The sequence below is a fragment of the Prionailurus viverrinus genome, chromosome B3 (genome assembly GCF_022837055.1).
Source record: "Prionailurus viverrinus isolate Anna chromosome B3, UM_Priviv_1.0, whole genome shotgun sequence".
Classification (NCBI taxonomy): Eukaryota; Metazoa; Chordata; class Mammalia; order Carnivora; family Felidae; genus Prionailurus; species Prionailurus viverrinus.
This window is the reverse complement of record NC_062566.1, coordinates 116,251,559-116,272,321: the sequence shown is the minus strand read 5'-3', so window position 1 is coordinate 116,272,321 and position 20,763 is coordinate 116,251,559. Positions and strand designations below refer to the sequence as shown.

Below are 20,763 nucleotides of genomic sequence, written 5' to 3'. Positions count from 1 at the left end.
GGGCAGGGAGAAGGATGAAAATGCCCCCTTCCTGCCCGTCACACTTCTCTCAGCCCCTGGTCCCAGTCTAATACAGTAACGGGCAAGGGGACACTCCTAGCCACGCTCAGCTTCAGTGGTCATCTGCTCTCAGTATGGGGTCCAACTGGGATGAACAAGGCCAGTAGAATCTATAGGAAACAGAGGGAAATGATCCAAGAGGACTGGGAGCCAACCTCCAACCCCAAACACCATCACTTTTGTGACCCTGAGAAAGGCAGAGACATACAGTCCCAAGTAGGCTGACCCACGCTATTAAAGCTGAGGGGTTTCTCTCTCTGGGGCTCAATGGTTTAGAGGAATATGTCCCAGAGTGTAGTCCGTGGTCTATCAGCACCACCTGGAAGCTTGTTAGAAATGCAAATTCCTGGCCCCACCCCAGACCCACTGCTGTAGAAACTCTGTGAGTGGTGCTGGGAAATCTGTATTTGAACAAACCCCCCAGGTAATTCTGATAATGCTCAAGTTTCAGACCCAGTGGCTCAGCCAGACTAGTGAGATCTACCAATAGCCATCCCCCACTCTCCCCCAGGCTGGAGACTGAATCAGGGCTAAAGCTAGGAAGGGGTCAAGGGGAGAGGAGCAGGAGTTCACCCTGGAAGGCTGCTGCCATTCTTTCCAACCGTTTCTACAGTCCAACGCTAGAGGAATTAGGAGTTTTTGCACAGTTTCTGAATCAATCTTTAATCTAGGTGTCCCTCCCCATATTGTCAGAGGTTGCCAGACACAGTTAAACAGCACAAGTTCAAACCAAGGGGTTTGACGTCCACATTGAAGGGCAGGAATTGAACTCCACTGTTCAAACCAAGGGGTTCGACGTCCACATTGAAGGGCAGGAATGAAACGCATGCTCTGCCCTCAGTGTGAATTTCCTTTGTACGAATAAAGGTTCCTGAGTGATATTCAGGTCTGATTATCCACAGCAAGGTAAGTCTGTCAGATCAGGGCCACACTCTCTTCCCTGAAAGGCCTGGTCATGGCTGGTATCGGTCACCTGGGAGAAGTCCCTGTCACTGAGGAGGTGGGATTTAGGAAGGAGGAAAGGATGTGTCATCACTTTCTCTTCTTTGTCAAACTGTTTTTCAAACTGTGGTCCAGAGACCACTGGCATTAGAAGGCTTTAGAGTTTAAAAATGCACATTCTTAGACTCCACCCTGAATCTACTAAATCTGATCCTCCTGGAATGGAGCTAGGAATCTGCAATTTTAAAATAACAACAACAAAAACAAAAACAAACAAACAAACAAACCTGGGCATTTCTTAGACTCACTAGAGTTCAGGAATAAATGGCCTTGGGAATACAGAAGATCAAAGACCAGGCCCATGCTCCCAGGTGCTGGGGTTAACATGGTGGCAGCTGGGATGGGAAGGGGCTTCGTGACCATGAGAATGACCCATAACACACCTACTTTAGAGGTCCTCAACCCTGCTGCAAACGAGAATCACCTGGAATGCTTTTTAAGAGCAATTCCCAGGCCCTCACCCAGACTTTCGGGAGTCTGAATGTCCAGAAGAAAGGCAAGGAAATCTAGGCACACACTCAAACAAACACCCCAGGGGATTCTATCATCAGGCAAGCTTGGGAAACACTGATCCCAGATCCTATCTCTAGGTTCTGGATACTGTGTGTTCATTCCCCTTCTGTCCTTCCTTAACTTGTAGTAAACCCTCATTTTAAAGGGCCAGCCTGACCTCACCAAAGCTCCAGGGAATCATGAGAAGGCTATTATTCCCACTCTTAAGCAGGATCTTAGTGGGGGCCATAAAGCACCTATGGAGGTGGGGACAGTGGTAAAGCCCTTGAGAGCCCCAAGGGAAGGTGTCTTTGAAGCTCTGAGTTTGGGTGCCCAACACTGAAAGATTATTCAGAAGCATGGCTGAAGGCAAGGCTGGGAGATAACATGGAAAAGTAGTCCCTTTGAGGACATTCTCTAGAAGAGGAGCCTTTTCAACAACTTTTTTCAGCATGGCAGTTGTTACGCCATTGATGATGATAAGACAGCAGGGGAGGCCATGTGAAAGCAAGGCATAGGGACCCTAGGAGAAGGTAGCCAAAGAAAGGTTCTTTTCTTCACTCCCACCACACCCTCTGTTGATACACATCTGAAGACCCACCCTGACCCCAGACTGTGGCAGATCTGTGGAGAATCTGGTTCCAGCCCTGTGTCTTCCTGCATTGCCAACCTTGGAGAAGGGATTTCTCCCCTTTACTAGAGGAGGACACGGTCTCTTATTCCTGTGATATTTCAGCAACATCAAACACGACCCCATCTCTGCTCCCCTCCCCTCTAAGTTGGGCTGCCAGATTTAGAAAAAACAAAAACAGGGGCGCCTGGGTGGCGCAGTCGGTTAAGCGTCCGACTTCAGCCAGGTCACGATCTCGCGGTCCGTGGGTTCGCGCCCCGCGTCGGGCTCTGGGCTGATGGCTCAGAGCCTGGAACCTGTTTCCGATTCTGTGTCCCCCTCTCTCTGCCCCTCCCCCGTTCATGCTCTGTCTCTCTCTGTCCCCCCAAAAAATAAATAAATGTTAAAAAAAAAAAAAAAAACAAAACAAAAACAAGGGTGCCTGGGTGGTTCAATTGGTTGAGCATCTGTCTGCCTCTTGATTTCAGCTCAGGTCATATCTTGTGGTTCCTGGGATCAAGCCCACAGTCGGGCTCTGCACTGGAGCCAGCTTGGGATTCCCTCTCTCTGCCCCTCCCCTGCTTGCACTCTTTCTCTCTCAAAACAAATTAACATTTAAAAAAACACAATACATCCAAATACATTTGAATTTCAGATAACAATTTTTTTAGCATAAATATGTCCCAAATACTGAATGAGACCTGTTTATGTTTATGCTGAAAAGAATGTGCCGTTTATCTGAAATTCAAATTTAGCCGGATAGCCTTTATTTTATCTCTCAAACCTCCCTCTAAGGGTCTAACCAGAGGCCTACAGGAAAAAGCCCCTGGAATTCCTCCAAAGCCTTCACTGGGTCTGCTCTGGGCAGCTGACTCAGCAACTTGGAGAGGCACTTGGAAAGCCACTATGAAGACAATACTGGACATCCCGCCATCTACACAGGAGCTACTCCCTACTTGGTGAAATCCAGTTCAGACCAATGAAAGTATGTAGGACATCAGCAAACTTACCAACACAACAGCAGTATGGATTCATGCAGCGTCTATTTGCAATTGCTTTAAAAGCTTTCATTTCCACTCCTATGGGAAGCAAATTTGATTCCTATTTTCCAAGAGGAGGATAACTAGAGAGACAAAGGATGGGCACAGGATGGGTGAAGGAGGTACTCTCAGTAATTGGCAGAGCTGACATCAAAACTCAGACTCCTCATTCCTTATGTGCCAACTCTAAACTCACCATTCCAGCACCTGAGGCTCTTACTCTAAGATATGTCCACCCACGTCCAGCAAATGTGCCCATGAAATGCTATCATCTGCTCGATTCTAGCTGCATGCTCTTAAGTGCATATAATTCAGAGAACAGAACATCAAATGTACAGTATAAAAAGTATGAACCATCTTCTTCTTCAAAGCCCAACCTGAAACTTCAAGAAGGGTGGGGGGAATTCTGGAGGGCTTCAAAGCATCTAGTTGAATTTATAGAGGGTTTTGTTTTGTTTTGTTCATAATTTGGAGCACTGATTTAATTTGGAAGAGGACAGAGATTCTTGGGTGGCTTCAGTGCCCAACACTGCCTTTACATGACCTATAAACCTCAGACAGATACACTAAGGCCAACACCCCGTCACTTCCAAATCCCAAAGATGGCTGGTCAATGTAAGTTGGTCCTGCCTCAAAAACCCCAGAACTCTAGATCTGCAACTTAGAAGAAGACAACCCCCTGGCAACTGGTCTGGAGAACTGAATCTGAGGAAGGACATACTCCCCTAGTTAGACCCAAAGACCACTCAGGCAAGTGGGACTAAAAGAACTCTGGCTCTGTTTCTAAGATGCTCCTTTCTGCATGGGGAGGCAAAATGGCATGGTGGTTACAAAAATGGGCTTTGGTGTCAGACAGACAGAAATTTAAATCCCAGTTCTGTTGCAGGGCGCCTCGTGGCTCAGTCGGTTGAGCATCCAACTTTGGCTCGGGTCCTGATCTCACGCTTCATGAGTTTGAGTCCTAAATTGGGCTTCCTGCTGTCAACACAGCCCACTGCAGATTCTCTGTCCCCCTCTCTCTCTGACCCTCCCCTGCTCATGTGCTCTCTCTCTCTCTCTCTCTCTCTCTAAAATAAACATTAAAAAAAACCACACAAAACCCCAAGCTCTGTTGCTTGCTAGCTGTCCATTTGTGGGCAAAGAACTAAATAGAACCTCAGTTTCCTCATGTATAAAAATGCAATGGACTTAAGAACCTATGTCATGGGTTTGTTTTGAAGATAAAATGTGATAATCCATGTAAAGCACTTAACATGGTGCCTTGACACACAATAATAGCTCAATAAAATCTTTTCCAAATCTGTGATTAAGCCTAAGAATCATTTCCTTGTTGGCCAAGAGCCTTGCTGCCAAGTCCAATTATCTACATGGAAAAAAGGCTTGCGGTTTCTGACTATAATGAATGGGCATATATGCAAACATCCAGATTAGTTTCACTCCCTCTCACTGGAATAACCCTAGGCCTTTGATTCAAAAAGTTAATAAATTCTATGGATACACCATGGAATCAAATGCTCCCAAAGACTCAGAAATGAATTGGGTTTTTTGGGCTAGCATGATCTCAATTTCCATGACAATTTACTCCCACCGTTTCTCTCCTAGCCTCCTGGGACTCCCAATAAGCATATGTTGGTTTGCTTGATGGTTTCCCACAGGTCTCAGGGTCTCTGCTCATTTTTCCTTATTCTTCCTTCCTTCTGTTCCTCAAACAGGATAATTTCATTTGATCTATCTTCAAGTTCACTGATTTTTTTTTTCTGCTGCCAGCTCAAATCTAATTTTGAGCTCTCCAGTGAATATTTCATTTTAGTTAGTGTATTCTCAATTCCAGAATTTCTATGTGGTTCCTTTTTGCCCCTGTCTTTATTTATATTTTTACTTAGTAAGACACTATCCTCTATTTTTCTTTCATTCTTTAGGCATGGTTTCCTTTAGTTCTTTGAGTGTATTTATATTGCTGATTTATAATCTTTATTATGTTCAACATCTGGGCTTCCTCAGGAACAGTTTCTTTTAACTGTTTTTTTCCTTTTCCCCTTTGTGTATGGGCCATACTCGTATGTCTCACAATCTTTAGGTGAAGCTGGACTTTTTAAATACCATATCAACTCTGGAAATGAGATTCTCCTCCCTCGCCAGGATCTGTTGCTGCTGTTTGTTTAGTGATTTTCCTGGACTAATTTTGTAAAGTTTGTATTCTTTGTCACGTGCAGCCACTGAAGTTTCTGTTCCATCAATTTAGTGGTGAGCTAATGTTTAGACACAGATTTCTTTAAATGCCTTAAACTAATTAGTCTCCACCTTTGCCCAGGACATCCTCTGTGTGGGGGCTGGGCCTCTCCTTCCAGGCTCCAGCAGGCACGTGACAACTCTGCCTTAGCCTTCACTTCCTCCTCGCGTAGAGCCTCAAGGTGGGCCAGAGGTGAGAGTTTAGGGCTTTCTCAGATCTTCCCTGGGCAGGTGCATGTGGACTTCTAGATTCCTAACAATATGTCAGAGGTTTCCAAAGCCCCTCTGGACGTCTCAGTCTCTAGATTTTCCTTGCAAGATTTTTGGCCAGCCTCCTGTTTACCCCCAACTGGTATTATTCCCTTAGGCAGCTATGATGTTAAACAGGGATTGTTTTCAACAAATGCCCTGGAAATAGCGCTTTTCCCACAGAGCAAGCTCTGAGTCAGGTTAAATAAAGGCAAGTCCTCTGAATGGGGTTCTTCTAAGGAACTGTCAGATATCAAATAATCACCTAGGGATGGGGCTTTTGGGAGAGCTCCAAAATTGTTTTTGCCCCATCCGGTGGTTGTGAGGCTGCTGGTTCTAAGTTCTCACAACTACCATGGCTGCGAGGCTGCTGGTTGTCAAGGCTACCACAGAGACTGGGAGAGGCGGATTGGAATAAGGCAACTTAAAACACAAAGCTCACTGTTCTTACCATTATTCAGCCATTTTTTCTTAAATAGATGTCCCTTGGGCTGTTGCAAGCCTTTGTTTCAGAGTTCTGAAAATTTGATTTTGACAATGTTTGCCGGTTGTACTCTTTGCTTTATGATAGAACAGATTATCCAAGGTCCTCACTCCACCATTCCAGAAGTGCCTCCCTATCTATTTCCTGTGTGATCATTTAACCCAATAGATGAGTGTCCAGAAGTTTAAAACCACTCTGCCAAATTAAAGACCATATAAGCAAACAGCCATGCAAGAGGGAAAGAGGAGGAGTTGCTTTGCTCCCCTGCCTCTAGAATGAGATCATTGCCCAGTTATCACCACCATCATCATTCTCTTCCATAGGAAATATTTATGAAGCACTCATCTGCCTCAGAATCCCAAGGGAGGCCCCAAAAACCCTGTTATCAGATGCAATAAGGTTTATGGTTATCAAAGGTCAACACACTTGAGATGTTTAACTCGAGGAAAAGCGGAAGTTCTTGGAACCATGGAATCCTCAGTAAGAAAGGGATCCCAAAGGTCATCTGGTTTTATTGTCCATCTATACAGCCTGATACTCTCTACAATATCCCCACTAAGTGACTGGTCCCATCTACACTTGAATACTTTCCAGTGATGGGCAACTCATATAACTTCTTTAGTTGGGCATCTTAAATATTGGAAATTTTGTCTTTATATTGTGGTTGAATGCAGAGGCGTATTCAGAACTGAAAAGCTGGAGAGAATGAGAAATGGAGACCTGAGACCTTGAAGACCCATCTAGCACTTTTCTAGGTGAGAGGTCGCTTATTTTTTTGTGAATGACTGAAAAACAGGTGTGTGCCTCTACTGGGGATGATACTACCTCTTACCTAGTGTCTCAGCAGATAAACACTTTAATTTAGATAAAGTGCATGATAAGCCTAACAGGAAACTCTGACACAATTCTAGAAATGGGTATAGGCATTAAGCATGTAGACTTTGCAGTTAGATAAACCTGTCTTGGCATCCTGACTCTGACAATCCGAAGCTGTGCGTTCTTGAGCTACTTACCTAATCTGTCTTGAGTTTCAGCTTTCTCATCTGTTAAATGGGGATGTGACGGGAGTCCAATAAAATCATACATGAAAGGTCTTGGCACATAGTAAATGCTGTTGTTGCTTTAAAATTCAAGGTTTGCGACCCATCAGAAAACGTAAGGTTATCGCCAACTGGGATTTCACCGAACATAAGTTATGTCAAACCAATCTCATTTCTTTTTTTCTTATGGTTACTAAGCATGTTACACACTTGTTGACTCTTGATTTTAATCAAACAAACTACTAGATTAAATGGCCAAATGGAGGCTGGACAGCCGTATAGCTGAATGGGTCTGTAAAGACCCTCTTTAATGGAATGCCACGAAGCTCCGCCCTTGCCCCTGTCTGGTCCTCCATTCTTAGTAAAGGTTGGAAAGGAGCCACAGAAAACACCATGTTGGAAAGGCAAGCCGGAGCACCTGGGTGGCTCAGTCGGTTAAGCATCTGACTCTTGATTTTGGCTCAGGTCATGATCTCGCCATTTGTGAGACTGAACCCTGCGTCAGGCTCTGGGCCGACAGAACGGAGCCTGCTTGGGATTCTCTCTCTCTCCCTCTCTTTCTGCCTCTCAGTCTCTCAAAATAAATAAATAAACTTAAAGGGAAAAAAAAAAAAAAAAGGAAAGCCAATACACCAGCATAAATGTGCAAATGTATCTTACCAAAAGCCAAGAAAGTAAAATGAAACAGGGACATTGTCTCACATTCAGGTAAAAAAGGAGTCAGTGTTACAAGATGAAGGAGGGTTGGTTGAGGAGTAGTTCCTGTGGCAACATTCATGTATGCACTCATTCATTCTTCATTCATTCATTCACTCACTCAACAATTGTTAGAGTATCCCCACCAGGATGGCCACTGCTAAAGAACTATAAAGATGAAAAGCCATAAGTCCCCACTCCTAGGGTGTTCACAGTCTAGTGGGAAGACAGACCTGGAAATGTTCTTTTTAATATTTTTTTATTGTTTGAGAGACAGAGAGAGAGAAGTGGGGGAGAGGCAAAGGGGGAGGGGGGGAGAGAGAGAGAGAGATAGAATATCTTAAGCAGGCTTCATACTCAGCACAGAGCCCAATGCAGTGCTTGATCCTATGACCCTGGGATCATGACCTGAGCCAAATCAAGAGTCAGACTCCCAACTGACGAGCCATCCAGGCCCCCTGGAAGTGGTTTTTTTTGTTTTGTTTTGTTTTGTTTTTTAATGTTGAGTGTTAAGATGTACCAGGAACAGCACAATAAAAGAGGTAAAGGTCACCTAATACTGCTTTATAGCAGTGATACTCAGGTGAGACTTGGAGAATCAGCAGGCATTTTTGCCAGACAACCTGACATGGGAAGGAATGGTTTTCTAGAAGAACTTTACAGAACAGGCAAAGGCCCTGAGGCACAGCTGACTCCCTTGGTTGAGCCAAAGCAATGACTACACACACATTTGGGATTTGGAAAGAGTAAGACACACAGACACATCGGGCCTCTAGCCTTACATTCTCAGTTTAAGGACATTCCTGGACACATGTGCACCTTACCGTAGGTAATGACAAGCAGCACAAAGTTGAGGTTTCTGAAGAGCCGGACAATGGAACTTAAGTACGAAGCATCAGGGGACGCCAAGGCATAGCTCAGGGATTGGGCCCTGCTGGGGGGATGTTTAGGCTTCTCCTTGAATACTGAAAGGAAAGAAACAGAGAGATCACTGCAAATCTTTGTAGCCCCACCCCTGCAGAGATGACACATGGACAGGGGCTGGCTCCCTCATCTGAGAATCAGCTAAAACGCAAAAAGGCAATATTAAATCTTCCATTAAATCCTTCAGCCCCTACTCTCTTGAAGCTGTTTCTCACTGCCTGTGGCTGAGTGAGTGATCCTTTGATGACTTTTTCTTTTTCTTAATGGCCTCTGGATGGTGCACTCGCTGGGCCTCCCAGGCAGTGTTCGAGGATCAAGGAGTCCCCAAATAAGCAGCAAATAACACACAGCAGAGCGCTGAAAGTAACAGACTAGTAGTACACGGGTAGAAAGGAAGTGAGAGCTGAGGCTTTGGGATTAGTGAGCCCAGTGAATAGCTTAGCACCGCAGCCCCTCCTGGGGGGGGACCGGACTGTGTTGCCCGTGCTTAGCCCAGAGCCTGGCACACGGCAGCCAATAAATACTTCCTGAATAAGTGAAAAGATCTTCTTGTACTGAAAAAACCTCAAGTCCATTCCCAGTTTGTCGGAGTCTGAGTCTGATATGTGCCTCATGAAGAGGCAAGAGGATTAATACACATACCCCTGCAGGAGTGGTCACCGTGACAGGAAGGACTGGGGAGCGACAGTGGGGAAGTCATTCATTTTATGTTCGATTTTCAGCACAGCTGGTACAATCGATTTGACGGCCCTGATCGCTGTTCAGTTCTCTGGGGGCAGATAAGTTTAACCAGCTGTTTGGCTAAATTGGCCCCCCCCCCCAGTTGCACCCAGGCAAGCTGCATGTAGCCTCCCCCACATGCCATGAGAATGCCCCTAACTCCAGTTAGAGGAAGCTCTGGAACTGAGGCTTACTCCCTTGAAGATCAAAGAGATCTTCACCCCGCCCAGAAAACTTTCCAGCCCTAACTTCAGAGCCCTGCTTCCTCCTTCTCCAGAAATAGTCCCGGATAACTTCCTGCCATTAGAAACCATTCATCCATTGTCTTGCCTGTTCACCTCCCCTTGCAGCAGGGGAAAGAAAGCAAGGCAAGAAGTTATTCCTTCTCCGCAACAGCAAGTGTTGGTTCAAGGACCTAGCAGCCACGAACCAGAATCCAGATCAGATTTTTCAATTCCTGGCTCAACGGGCCACTATCTGGCTTGATAGTAAAAATGTGAGAATGTAGAAATGTCCTGGCTCCAAGGACTTCAAAGGCAAAGCTCCAGGCCCTCATCTGTTACAAACACAAGCATCCGAAGTTGGGCACACTGCAGTTTGAAACTCAAAGTCTGGTTGAGTAAGAGGGGCCCAGACCAGACTGTTCTTTCTGTTCTGTGGCTCTCACCCACAGCCCTATAGCTTCTCACCCTCCCAGAAACAGCAAGTCGTCTGCCCAAGATACCCCACCAGCTTTGAAAGGCCATCAGACATCAGACTTTCTCATCTTGGACCCCGGGGAGAGAATGCCTCAAAGAGAACATGTGAATGAGCCACAGGATTATAAAACTGTGTTCACTCTGACAGTGACAATGGCAGGGAAGAGTGAAACCTTCATCCCGTGAGATGGAATGTTAGCCGGTTAACCTTTAAAGACTAATGACTAACTGACAATGAAAGCCTCTGCTACGCTCTTTCTGAATTCATCACAGCACATGTAATATCACTCAGATGATAAAAGAGATTATAAAACGTATTAACCAATACCGCCATGATTAAATGCACATGCACATAAAACTAATAATAGTTATCTGAGGTTGGTAGTTGTGATTAACTAGTACGGGTTAAGTTAATAGTTAGTTTTTTTTTAATTTTAATTATTTTATTCATTTAAAACAAATGTTTTAATGTTTATTTTATTTTTGAGAGAGAGAGTGCACGAGAGCGCATGGGGGAGGAGCAGAGAGAGAGGGAAACACAGAATCCGAAGCAGGCTCCAAGCTCTGAGCTGTCAGCACAGAGCCTGACGTGGGGCTCGAACCCACAAACCATGAGATCACGACCTGAGCTGAAGTCAGACACTTAGCCAATTGAGCCACCCAGGCGCCCCTATTTTACTATTATTTTTTAAGTAAGTCGACCTACCACGTGGGGCTTGAACTCATGACCCTGAAGGGGGTGCTTAGCTGGCTCAGTCAGTAGAACAGAGGACTTTTTTTTTTTTAATTTTTAAAAAACGTTTATTTAGTTTTGAGAGAGAGAAAGAGCACACGAGGGTGGGGGATGGGGCAGAGAGAGTGGAGGACTGAGGATGTGATGTGGCTCTGCACTGACAGCAGCGAGCTCGATGCAGGGCTCAAACTCACAAACCATGAGACCGTGACCTGAGCAGAAGTTAGACACTTAACCAACTGGGCCGCCCAGCCGCCCAGAACATAATGACTCTTGATCTAGGGGTCATGAGTTAAACCCCGAGATCAAGAGTCTCATGTTCTACCAATTGAGCCAGCCAGGCACCCTGGTTATTCTTTTCTTTATGCTTTTTTTGTATTGTCTAGATAGTTCCCTAATGAGCATGTAGTCCTCTTATAAGTTTTTTTAAAGCCTCGAAAAACATGGTCCCCAGGCATTCTCACGTGAACCTACGAGACTCTTAGTGTTTGCAGATCAATTCTGTTCTATTTTGTTTGGTTTCAGAAATTTAAAGTATAGAGTTAGACATAGACAAGGTTAGGCTTGAATCCAATCTCTGCCACTTACTAGCTATCTAATCTTGAATTTTTTACTTACCTCGCCTTAAGTCTCCTTTTCCTCTTTGTTCAATGGGACTGATAAGGGTACCTTCACTCATAGGGCTGTTGAAGATTCAAGGAGATCAGGCATGCTTAGCACAGTGTCTGTGATATATATCATAAGGACTCACTGGGGTTTCATCAAGAGGGTCAGCAGCCTGCCCGTTAATTCTGGTGAGGTTTTATTGGGGAACCGGTTAATTACATTTACACCTTTACTGAGCAGCTAATAAAGTACACGGGACCAGCTAGCACTGTATTGGCTAAGATATCTGAAGACCATTAGAAGCCTGACCTCCAGTTTCTATAAATGTCCATGGCATTCTAGGGCCATGTTCACAAGGCCCCCACCCAAGTCAGCAGAACCTCCCTGCCTCCTGTCCCCCCATCAGTGTACTAACGACCTTACCGATGATGACAAGGATGAAAAGCAGAGTGGCCACGCCTCCTATTATGTAAAACATGATGCTGATGTGGTAGGCAAGCTTGTCCTGGTCTTCGATGTTGGGTACCAAAACAGGAGGGACCAAGAACCCAATTGCAATTCCAAGCTATAGAAGACAGAGACAATCAATCACAGTTTCCAACAGCCAAGAGGTGACAGCACAAATTTAAGGAGACTCCTGATAAGAAACATAAACCCTAACTTCCAGTCCTTCTTAAAACCCAAAAAGGGATTGTTTCCCCCTCTCAAAATACCAGAGAGATCTTTCTTTTGATTGACAACTCAACTCTTTGTTGATTGACAACATGCCCCTGACCATCCTAATTAGCAATACCTACTGAAAAAAAAAAAAATCATAGTTGGGGTTCTCAACACAGGCTGGCTCTTCTCTAGCTACCGACTAATGAACAATCGTTCCAATACTTCCATCTTTATAGTAGACCAAAAACAATGCCGATTTTTTTTCTCACTGAATTTTCATTTCACTGATCTGTCAACCTAGAGCTGAGAGACAGGTTGAGGGAAAAATTCTACATCCTACAACCCCAAGAACTTGCAATCGGTAGGAGATGACAGCCTAAAGTTGTTACCACATTCACAAATGTGAAAGCTTAAGTTCATTGTGTAAATAACTTATAATTTACAAAGCATCTGTAGTGTGAAGTCACATGCCACTGCGTAAAAATATACACACAGGACACAGGGACATGAAAACTGGCTATAAACACACATATACACACACACCAACAAATTAACATATCTCATACCTGTCTTAGAGTTCAAACTCCAGTGACCTGACAGATAACATGACTTGGGTGTTTCGAAGGTCAGAAATGCCTTGATTCAGTAGTGAATACGGGTGGCACAACTCCCGAAAGCCCTTCTGACACACATAATACCAAGGCAGAAATTGGAAAATAGCCTGAGAACTCAGGCAAGCCTCAAATTCCAAGAGTGAAGGAAGATGAGGAAATCTTTTGTCTTAAGGTCCCACTTGTCCGTTAGTGTACTTGAAAGGAACTGCAGGTAGAAAGCAAGATGCTTTCAGGCCACGCTATAACACCATTCACCAGCTTCTGATCTGCTGACCACCTTGATTGGTTTTCCAGCCTGTCAGTTACAACCGCTCGGGATGGTGGTTCTCAGTTCCGGCATTGTTGCAAAAGTCATCATCAATAGGCTCAGAGTAGGGGTCTTCCAACTATGTCAATATATAATCAAGAAATCAAACAGATCTTTAAAGCATCTACTATGTGAAAAAGTACTCTGCTAGATATTTTACCAAGGTGCCAAGGTACCAAGGTATGTGACAGGGTTCACACCTTCAAAGAGCTTTATAATCTAGTCGGGCAGGGAGTTTAAAACAGAGACACAAAAGATAATACAAATGGTGATATTTGTGGATTGAAATGACACAATAGTATTGTTTGAAAGTTCCTTTGTCATCCTCTAGTACAACCTGATTATTAAAGGGCCAAGTGGCGGCTGAGTGAGGTTAAGTTCTGGAAGGTAAATGATTCATTCAGGACCACAGGACTTCTAGCAGAGTTGGGATGAGAAAACACATCTCCTGGCCTCTCAGGCCAGGGCCTCCTCCACTGGGCCTGGCACGGCCCTCCAGGGCTAAGAGCCTTGAGAAAGGGCCACATGAGTAGGCTTTCCCAGAAGAGAAGATATTTGATATCCTTGGAGCCTCATCTGATCCTTGGTCACAATGATTTGCCAGAGTTGAATCTAGCTTCTTAAGTGCTTATCTCCAAGACTTTAAGGGGTAAAAGCCAGCCCTAGACAAAGGGACAAATACAACTGCCACAGCTCAGAAACAGGGCCCCTGCAGGTCATAGCTGGCCTCCTACACACTTCAGCGTTGGAGACTTAGACATGGAACAGAACCCCGGAAGGTCCCTCTTGCAAGAATGAGAGAAGACATGAGATATCATTCAAGGCTCTGTGATTCTTTCATTCCCAAAAGGACCCTGATACAAGCTAACCAAGCCTCAGTAATCTTCTGCCTTGAGAAGTAAGTTCTCCCAGTTGGCTCCACACTACACACCTGATCCCTCAGAGACTGGACTCCATTCTCAGTCTATACACTAGGCCTGAGTGAGTGTTATTCTACCCCCAAATCCAGCATGGACACCTTCTCCAGCCAGTAGGACACAGCAACCAGCTGTAGGGGCCTGTGGTGACCCAGCCAGATAGCAACACTGCCTCGGTACCCTTTCTCCAGGAGGAAACTGGCTTTGGACATACTTTCCTGGGCATTGTGGAAACCAAAAACATAGGGACTGGATTGTCAACTGCTGCGTCTTTTGGTTTTTTCAAGACATATTTATTCCTGCTTCTTGAGAGTTGGGTTCAGTAAGAGGGTACAGCTCTACTCGGCTCCCACTTCTCAAGTCTATCCCCTGGTAGGTGCTCAGTCATGGTGGCTAGTTGGACAGATGGACGGATGAATGGACAGATGCTGGAAAACTCTCATCTACACAAAGCTGTCAGTATCACACAGGTCTGCCCACTAGGGTCCATGTTCTTTCTACAAACCACATTGGACTCAGAGTGGTAAGGAAATAAATATGTACAGGGGAGAGGAGGGAGGATGGCTGTCCATTTCTTGAGCATCTACGGTGCACTGGGTATCTAACAGAACTTATCCTTTTTATTTAACCCAAGAAACTCTACAAAGAAGACAACAATGAGAAACAATGATGGTCCACAGCCTGCCTAGGGTCACACAGGCAGCCAGTGGAAGAGCTGGCCTCCTAAACCAGTTCTGACTCCAGAACCTGACCTCACCTTCCATCTCCCATGACACGTTGGTATACTAGTCAACACGGAAGTCTGTATTTTCACCCATTCAAATTCTGTCATGAATTTTCAAGGACACCTCAAGGGTAAAACTCAGAGACCTGCAGCCCAAGTCAATACGAGATTAAATCAAAGAGATGGGAGGGTGCTACCCAGACACCTCTCCTGCACTCACAAAACCCAGACCCAGGCCATGAATGTAAATGATGAAAAGTCACCGTTAACCGGTTTGACTTGGTTTATGTCCTAGTTTTATCATCCTCAACAAAATATTAAGTCATGGGCAAAATACACAATGGGCAGTCAAACCGGTCTCAGTCTTAGCTCTTCAAGAGCTTACTCTTTAAAAATTGCTTTTAAAGCAGGGTTCGAAAAATAAATACAATACGATAAAAGTGGAGTTAGGTTCTCTTCATTTCTACAGAACCTATAGCAACATTTCCCAATGTCGCCGGAAAAGGTCTCCAGCCCAACCCCATTGTGATCCTTCAGGTCTGGGGTTTGTCCGGAGTACTTGTAATTTGCATATGTAGGCAATCCTTAATCACCCATCAAGGAAGCTTGGGTGACAGTTTGGGCGTGGGTCTCCCAATGGCTTCCATGGGGATAGGCTCCCGGATGTTCCCCGCCCCCCCCCCCCCCCCCCCCCGCAGCCAGTGTTATTTGCAAAAAGTGATTGGATTATGTCCTTCCTCTGCTTAAAGCCCTGCAGTAACTTCCCCTTATTTTTAAATTAGGTAAAAACCTAAACACACCCACAGGCAAAGTTCTGCACACAGGGTCATTTGGTCCCGGTCTGCTATTTGCTCCCTGGGACTCTATCACACCGGCCTCCTTTCTGTCTTTCATTTTTTTTTTTTAATTTTTTCTTACATTTTATTTATTTTTGAGAGAGAAAGAGACCACAAGTGGAGGAGGGGCAGAGAGAAGGAGACACAGCATCCGAAGCAGGCTCCAGGCTCCGAGCTGTCAGCACAGAGACCGATGTGGGGCTTGAACTCAACGAACCCTGAGATCATGACCAGAGCCAGTCAGTTGCTTAACCGACTGAGCCACCAGGCGCCCCTCCTTTCTGTCTTTCAGATGGCCAAAGCATTTTGGACATGCCCAAGGATTTTACACCAGCTCCTCTGGCCAGACTAGAATGCCCTCCCGCTCCATTTCACCGGGTAAATGCAGACATCCGTCAGGCCTGAGCTCAAGCCGCACTTGTTCAGGGAAGCTTTCTCTGATGTCTCATCCGAGGTCAGGCCCCACACAGGTAGTTTTATATTTGTATGATTATTCAATGAACACCTGTCTCCCCAATCAGACTATAAGTTCCACAAGGGCAGGGCTCACATTTATCTCTAGAACCTAGCAAACTAATCAGTAAAATACGGCGCTTTTCACAGAGTACCTCGATGCTCAAAATAACCCCAGAAGGAGGGGTGTGTGACATTAACCCAACTTTATGGACGATGAAGCTGAGGCACAGAAAAGTGAAGCGACGTGCCCAAAGTCACACAGCTCTAGGTGGCAGAGCCTGAGTGTAAATACACAGTAGTTCTGTATCCCGAGCCTGTGAGCCTAATCACTATGGTTCACTTCACCCCAAAGAAGGTGTTTAACAAAAATGCGATGAATCAAAGGATGAGAAGGCAGGCTGGGATGCTCAGTGTTCATTTTCTATTTACTTCTGCCCTTTCTGCAAACCCAAGGGTGATATCTAAACACCACTGCAGTGTCACTGGCATGAGTACTTGCAGAGCAAAGGTCACAGTCAAAAACACATCTGTGCAGCCTGAGGGGTCTGGGTAACAGCAAAAGGCCATACTCCGTGTAATGTGCTACTTGTCATTCTTGCTTATTACGCATTTGGCAGAGCATAAATAAACCCAGAGATCCGCCAGGCGGCATCGAAGAGGGTAAGATTTCCACACTTAATCCACTGCACAATACAACACGTGCTATGTTGCCTCTGAGATCCACGGAACCACTGTCCCCATCACCAACCACAATGGGGCATTCAACAAAGCCCCAAGTCACCACTGAGTCAGAACCGTGGCACAAAGCTTGCCCTCCCAAGTGCTGTGTGGTCATGAATATGCCCAGACCATTAAAGGAGAACCCTGGGGCTTCCACAAAAGGCAGGAAGCTCTGTGTCAACACTATGGTGAGGTCTTTGGTCCTAACGGAATAGAGACAGACCACCGGTCCCCATCTGAGCCCTGTGCTAGGGTCCCAGGCACCTCACCCTCCTGACCCAGGCCATTGGCGAGGTGGATGCTGTCCTTCTCGGTAGGAGGCAACCATCTCAACAAACAGGTTCTCACTTGCCCAACCTCCTTCTCTGCCCATTCCTCCCTGGAGCACACCGGCCATTCAGACAAAGATGGACCCGATCTCCGTGCCAGGGCTGGGCCATTCCTGGGCCATTGTCTCATTTCCCCTGGGCACAGTCACCAGGTCAGGGCTGGGCATGTCTCTGGGATTTCAGGGCTCCCAGGAGCTGGCTCCCTGGTGCCAAGGGTAAAAAATGACCCATAACTGGGTGGGCAGCTTTCCCTGCCACAGAGCCCCTGGGCTTGAAGTCTTACTTCAAACGTGGTCTCCTGATGACTTCATGGGGGGCTCACCTTGCTCCTCGAGAAATTCACACCTCTGTTGTGTACATTTAAAAATGAGGGGCGCCTGGGTGGCCAGTAGGTTAAGTGTCTGAATCTTGATTTCAGCTCAGGTCATGATCTCAGGGTGCGTGAGATCGAGCCCTGCACTGTCAGTGCAAAGCCTGCTTAAGATTCCTCTCTCTCTCCCCCCTCCCCCTCGCATACTCTCTCAAAATACATAAATAAACATTGAAAACAAAATAAAACAAAAACAAACCCCTCACCTTTCTTCCTTTCTGCCTCAACAGCCCTGGGAGACATCATCGCTCTAACACAGTGGTTAAGGGCTCAGGCTCTGGGGTCAGAAAGACCTGAGTTCGAATCCCACCTCTACCAGTTATTAGATGTCTGACCGTGAGAAGTGGATTTACCTCCTTGTTCCTGTTTCCTAGTCCACAAAAAGAAGATACCATTATCTAGTTATACTATCTAGCTCTCGGGGTTATTCTGAGCTCCTTCGAACAGACTGTGCAGCAGATAGGTAGGGGGGTGCCGTAGGCCCAGCCCTCCCCCTGCACCCTCTCACAGCAATGGCAGACATGAGAAGCTACCAGGCCTAGGAGGCATGGTCTGTTTAGGGCAGCCAGACAAACCACCTCCCCGGTTCTCATCTTCCCTCCCCAGCTCCTTCCTCCTCACTGCTCTTTCTCAGTTCTCTCAGTCACCCTTGACCTTGGCCTCTCACACCCACTCTGTCCCCAACCCTCCCAGGCCCTCCCTGGAGCCCGCTTTGAATGGGCAACTACAAGCTCCCTTCCATTGCCATGTGCCATGTACTCAGGTGTGCATTCTTCAGCGCTGCACTGGCCACGAGGTCCCTGCTCGGGGACCACAAGGAGTCAGCCCTCTCAGAGGGAGGAAGGAGGTCCAAACCCTCAGCCTGCTGTTCTGGGTTTTCTTCACCTAGTTAGTCCCATCTCTGCCTACTTCCCGCTGTATCCCTGTTACTCAGGCCAGATCAGATGAGTCACGATTCCAGTCTCTCCATGGTCTACTTTCTATCTTTATGGAAGCAGCTTCCTTGCTTGGAAAGCGCTCCCTCTTTTAATCTTTCAGAGCCCATCTCAACGTCAGCTCCTTCCCTGGGTTTCCCTTGATTATCCTAGCGAGGGGAGATCTCCCTGCCCTAAACTCCTCTAATCCTTTGGTGTTCTGCCATTTTTCTGATGCGAGTCTGGTGCCTGGTAAACTGAACAGGGGCTCGCTCAATAAATGGGTGTTGAATGAATGGGGTTCAGCTGGCTGGTCTGTCAGGAACACATCACTCCCCTTCCAGATTATCTGTGAGCCCAGACCTAGGGAAAGATGCGGCCGGAACTGTAAATCCAGACAAAGTCCGCAGGGAAAGTTTGGTGTCTAACTTCTGAGGCTGCATGGCTTGACGTCAGTGTCACAGGCATGGCCACCATTAGGGACGCCACCACTGATGCTTTGTCTCCCAGGACCACGTACATGTAGGGAATTATGTGCAACACTCGGAAGTGACTTCAACACTCATTGCCCATCCCCGGCGGGTACCGGTGTGGGCATTTAAACACCCCAAAAATGGTGCTGTTGAAGCATATACATTTGCACACTCTCGTACGGCACTTAGACACGTTTACCCCTACGTCTGGTTAAAATGATGCAAACAGAGGCTCCGGGGTCCCAAATGCAAGGGAGTAGGCCAGAGTGAAGGCACTCTGCAGGAAAGGCACCTTCGGACCGGTAGAGGAGGCTCAGAGGGACATCCCGGCACTGAGTCTGTGGATGCCTCCAGAAAGAAGCACGGAGAATGGGGTGGGTGCCGGGGCACTGAAACACTGAAGCTGAACAAACGGTTTAATTGTGGAAGTGAGCCCCCAGCCACCTAGGAGCTCCAGGCAGCTCCTCCGAAATGCCACGGTAAGCAACAATGTGCGTGCAAAGCCCACTCATATGACTGTTTTGGAAATCCCCAAATCCAAGCCCTTGGCTTCTTTTGAAAAGGCCAACTAGGGATTAAGGAGGTAGCAGACGTTTATCAGGAACAAAAACAATCCCATTGACTTGGGAGGCCATAACTCACAAGGGGGGTTACGGATTTAAAAGGCTAAGCTGAGGTCTCCAAAAAGTTAGGAAGCAGGGTCACAGGGGACAGTCATCACACCTCATCAACTCAAGAGGAGCTCAGCACTGTCAGTGTGGAGCCTGCTTGGAATTCTCTCTCGCTCGCTCGCGCTCTCGCTCTTTCTCTCTGCCCTTCCCCCACTTGCTGGCTCTTGCTCTCTCTCTCTCTCTTGCTCTCTCTCAAAATAAATAAATAACCTTAAAAAAAAAAAAAAAAAGACTCCCAGGGTGCCTGAGTTAAGCATCAGACTTCAGCTCAGGTCATGATCTCATGGTTCGTGAGTTCGAGCTGCGCATCGGGTGAGCTCCAGCCCTGATTCAGGTGAGCACCACTTCTCTCTCTCTCTCTCCCCTCTCTGCCCATTGTGATTCTCTCTCTCTCTCTCCCTCCCTCTCTCTTTCTCCCAGCCCCTTGCTCACTTGCGCCTCTCTCTTCTCTCAAAAAAAAAAAAAAAAAAGGGGCGCCTGGGTGGCGCAGTCGGTTAAGCGTCCGACTTCAGTCAGGTCACGATCTCGCGGTCCGGGAGTTCGAGCCCCACGTCAGGCTCTGGGCTGATGGCTCGGAGCCTGGAGCCAGTTTCCGATTCTGTGTCTCCCTCTCTCTCTGCCCCTCCCCCGTTCATGCTTTGTCTCTCTCTGTCCCAAAAATAAATAAACGTTGAAAAAAAAAAAATTAAAAAAAAACAAAAAAAAAGACTTAGGACTCCCTCCCCATTCACAGGGTTTGTCCTCAAATCTAGGACTATCCTGGCGACTTCTACTACCCGGCCACTCTTGGACTTCTTCAGCCCTTTGGGGGAAAAGAGGTTAGGGAAATGCAGGAAGCGGCAGCTACTGAAATTAGGATAGCTTGCACTTGATTCTTAAAGACAACAACAGTATAACAGCTGATACGTGGAGCTCACCATGCCAAAGTCACCATTCTAAGAACTACTAAGCCGCACACACACACACACACAATACACACACACAATCTTTTAATCCCTATTTTTTTTAATGTTTATTTATTTTTGACAGAGAGAGTGGGCGAGCGCGCATGAGCGGGGGGGAGGGGCAGAGAGAGAGGGAGACACAGAATCCGAAGCAGGCTCCACGCTCCGAGCGGTCAGCACAGAGCCCGACGCGGGGCTCGAACTCACAGACCTTGAGATCATGACCTGAGCCAAAGTCGGACGCT

The 20,763-nt window shown here is 46.5% G+C and overlaps 1 protein-coding gene across 2 annotated transcripts in view; it reads right to left on the bottom strand.

Annotated features, from left to right (window-relative positions):
• FLVCR2 (FLVCR heme transporter 2) overlaps window positions 1-20,763 on the bottom strand; it is a 54,932-nt gene that overhangs the window by 12,737 nt on the left and 21,432 nt on the right. For both annotated transcript variants that reach the window (XR_007153250.1, XM_047863921.1), the window contains exons 2-3: window positions 12,007-12,148; window positions 8,727-8,867 (exon numbers count right to left, since the gene is read on the bottom strand). Coding sequence is in view for 1 of the 2 variants with exons in the window: in XM_047863921.1 (XP_047719877.1) it covers window positions 8,727-8,867; window positions 12,007-12,148 (283 nt within the window). In the remaining variant the exon portion in view is untranslated. The remainder of the gene's footprint in view (window positions 1-8,726; window positions 8,868-12,006; window positions 12,149-20,763) is intronic.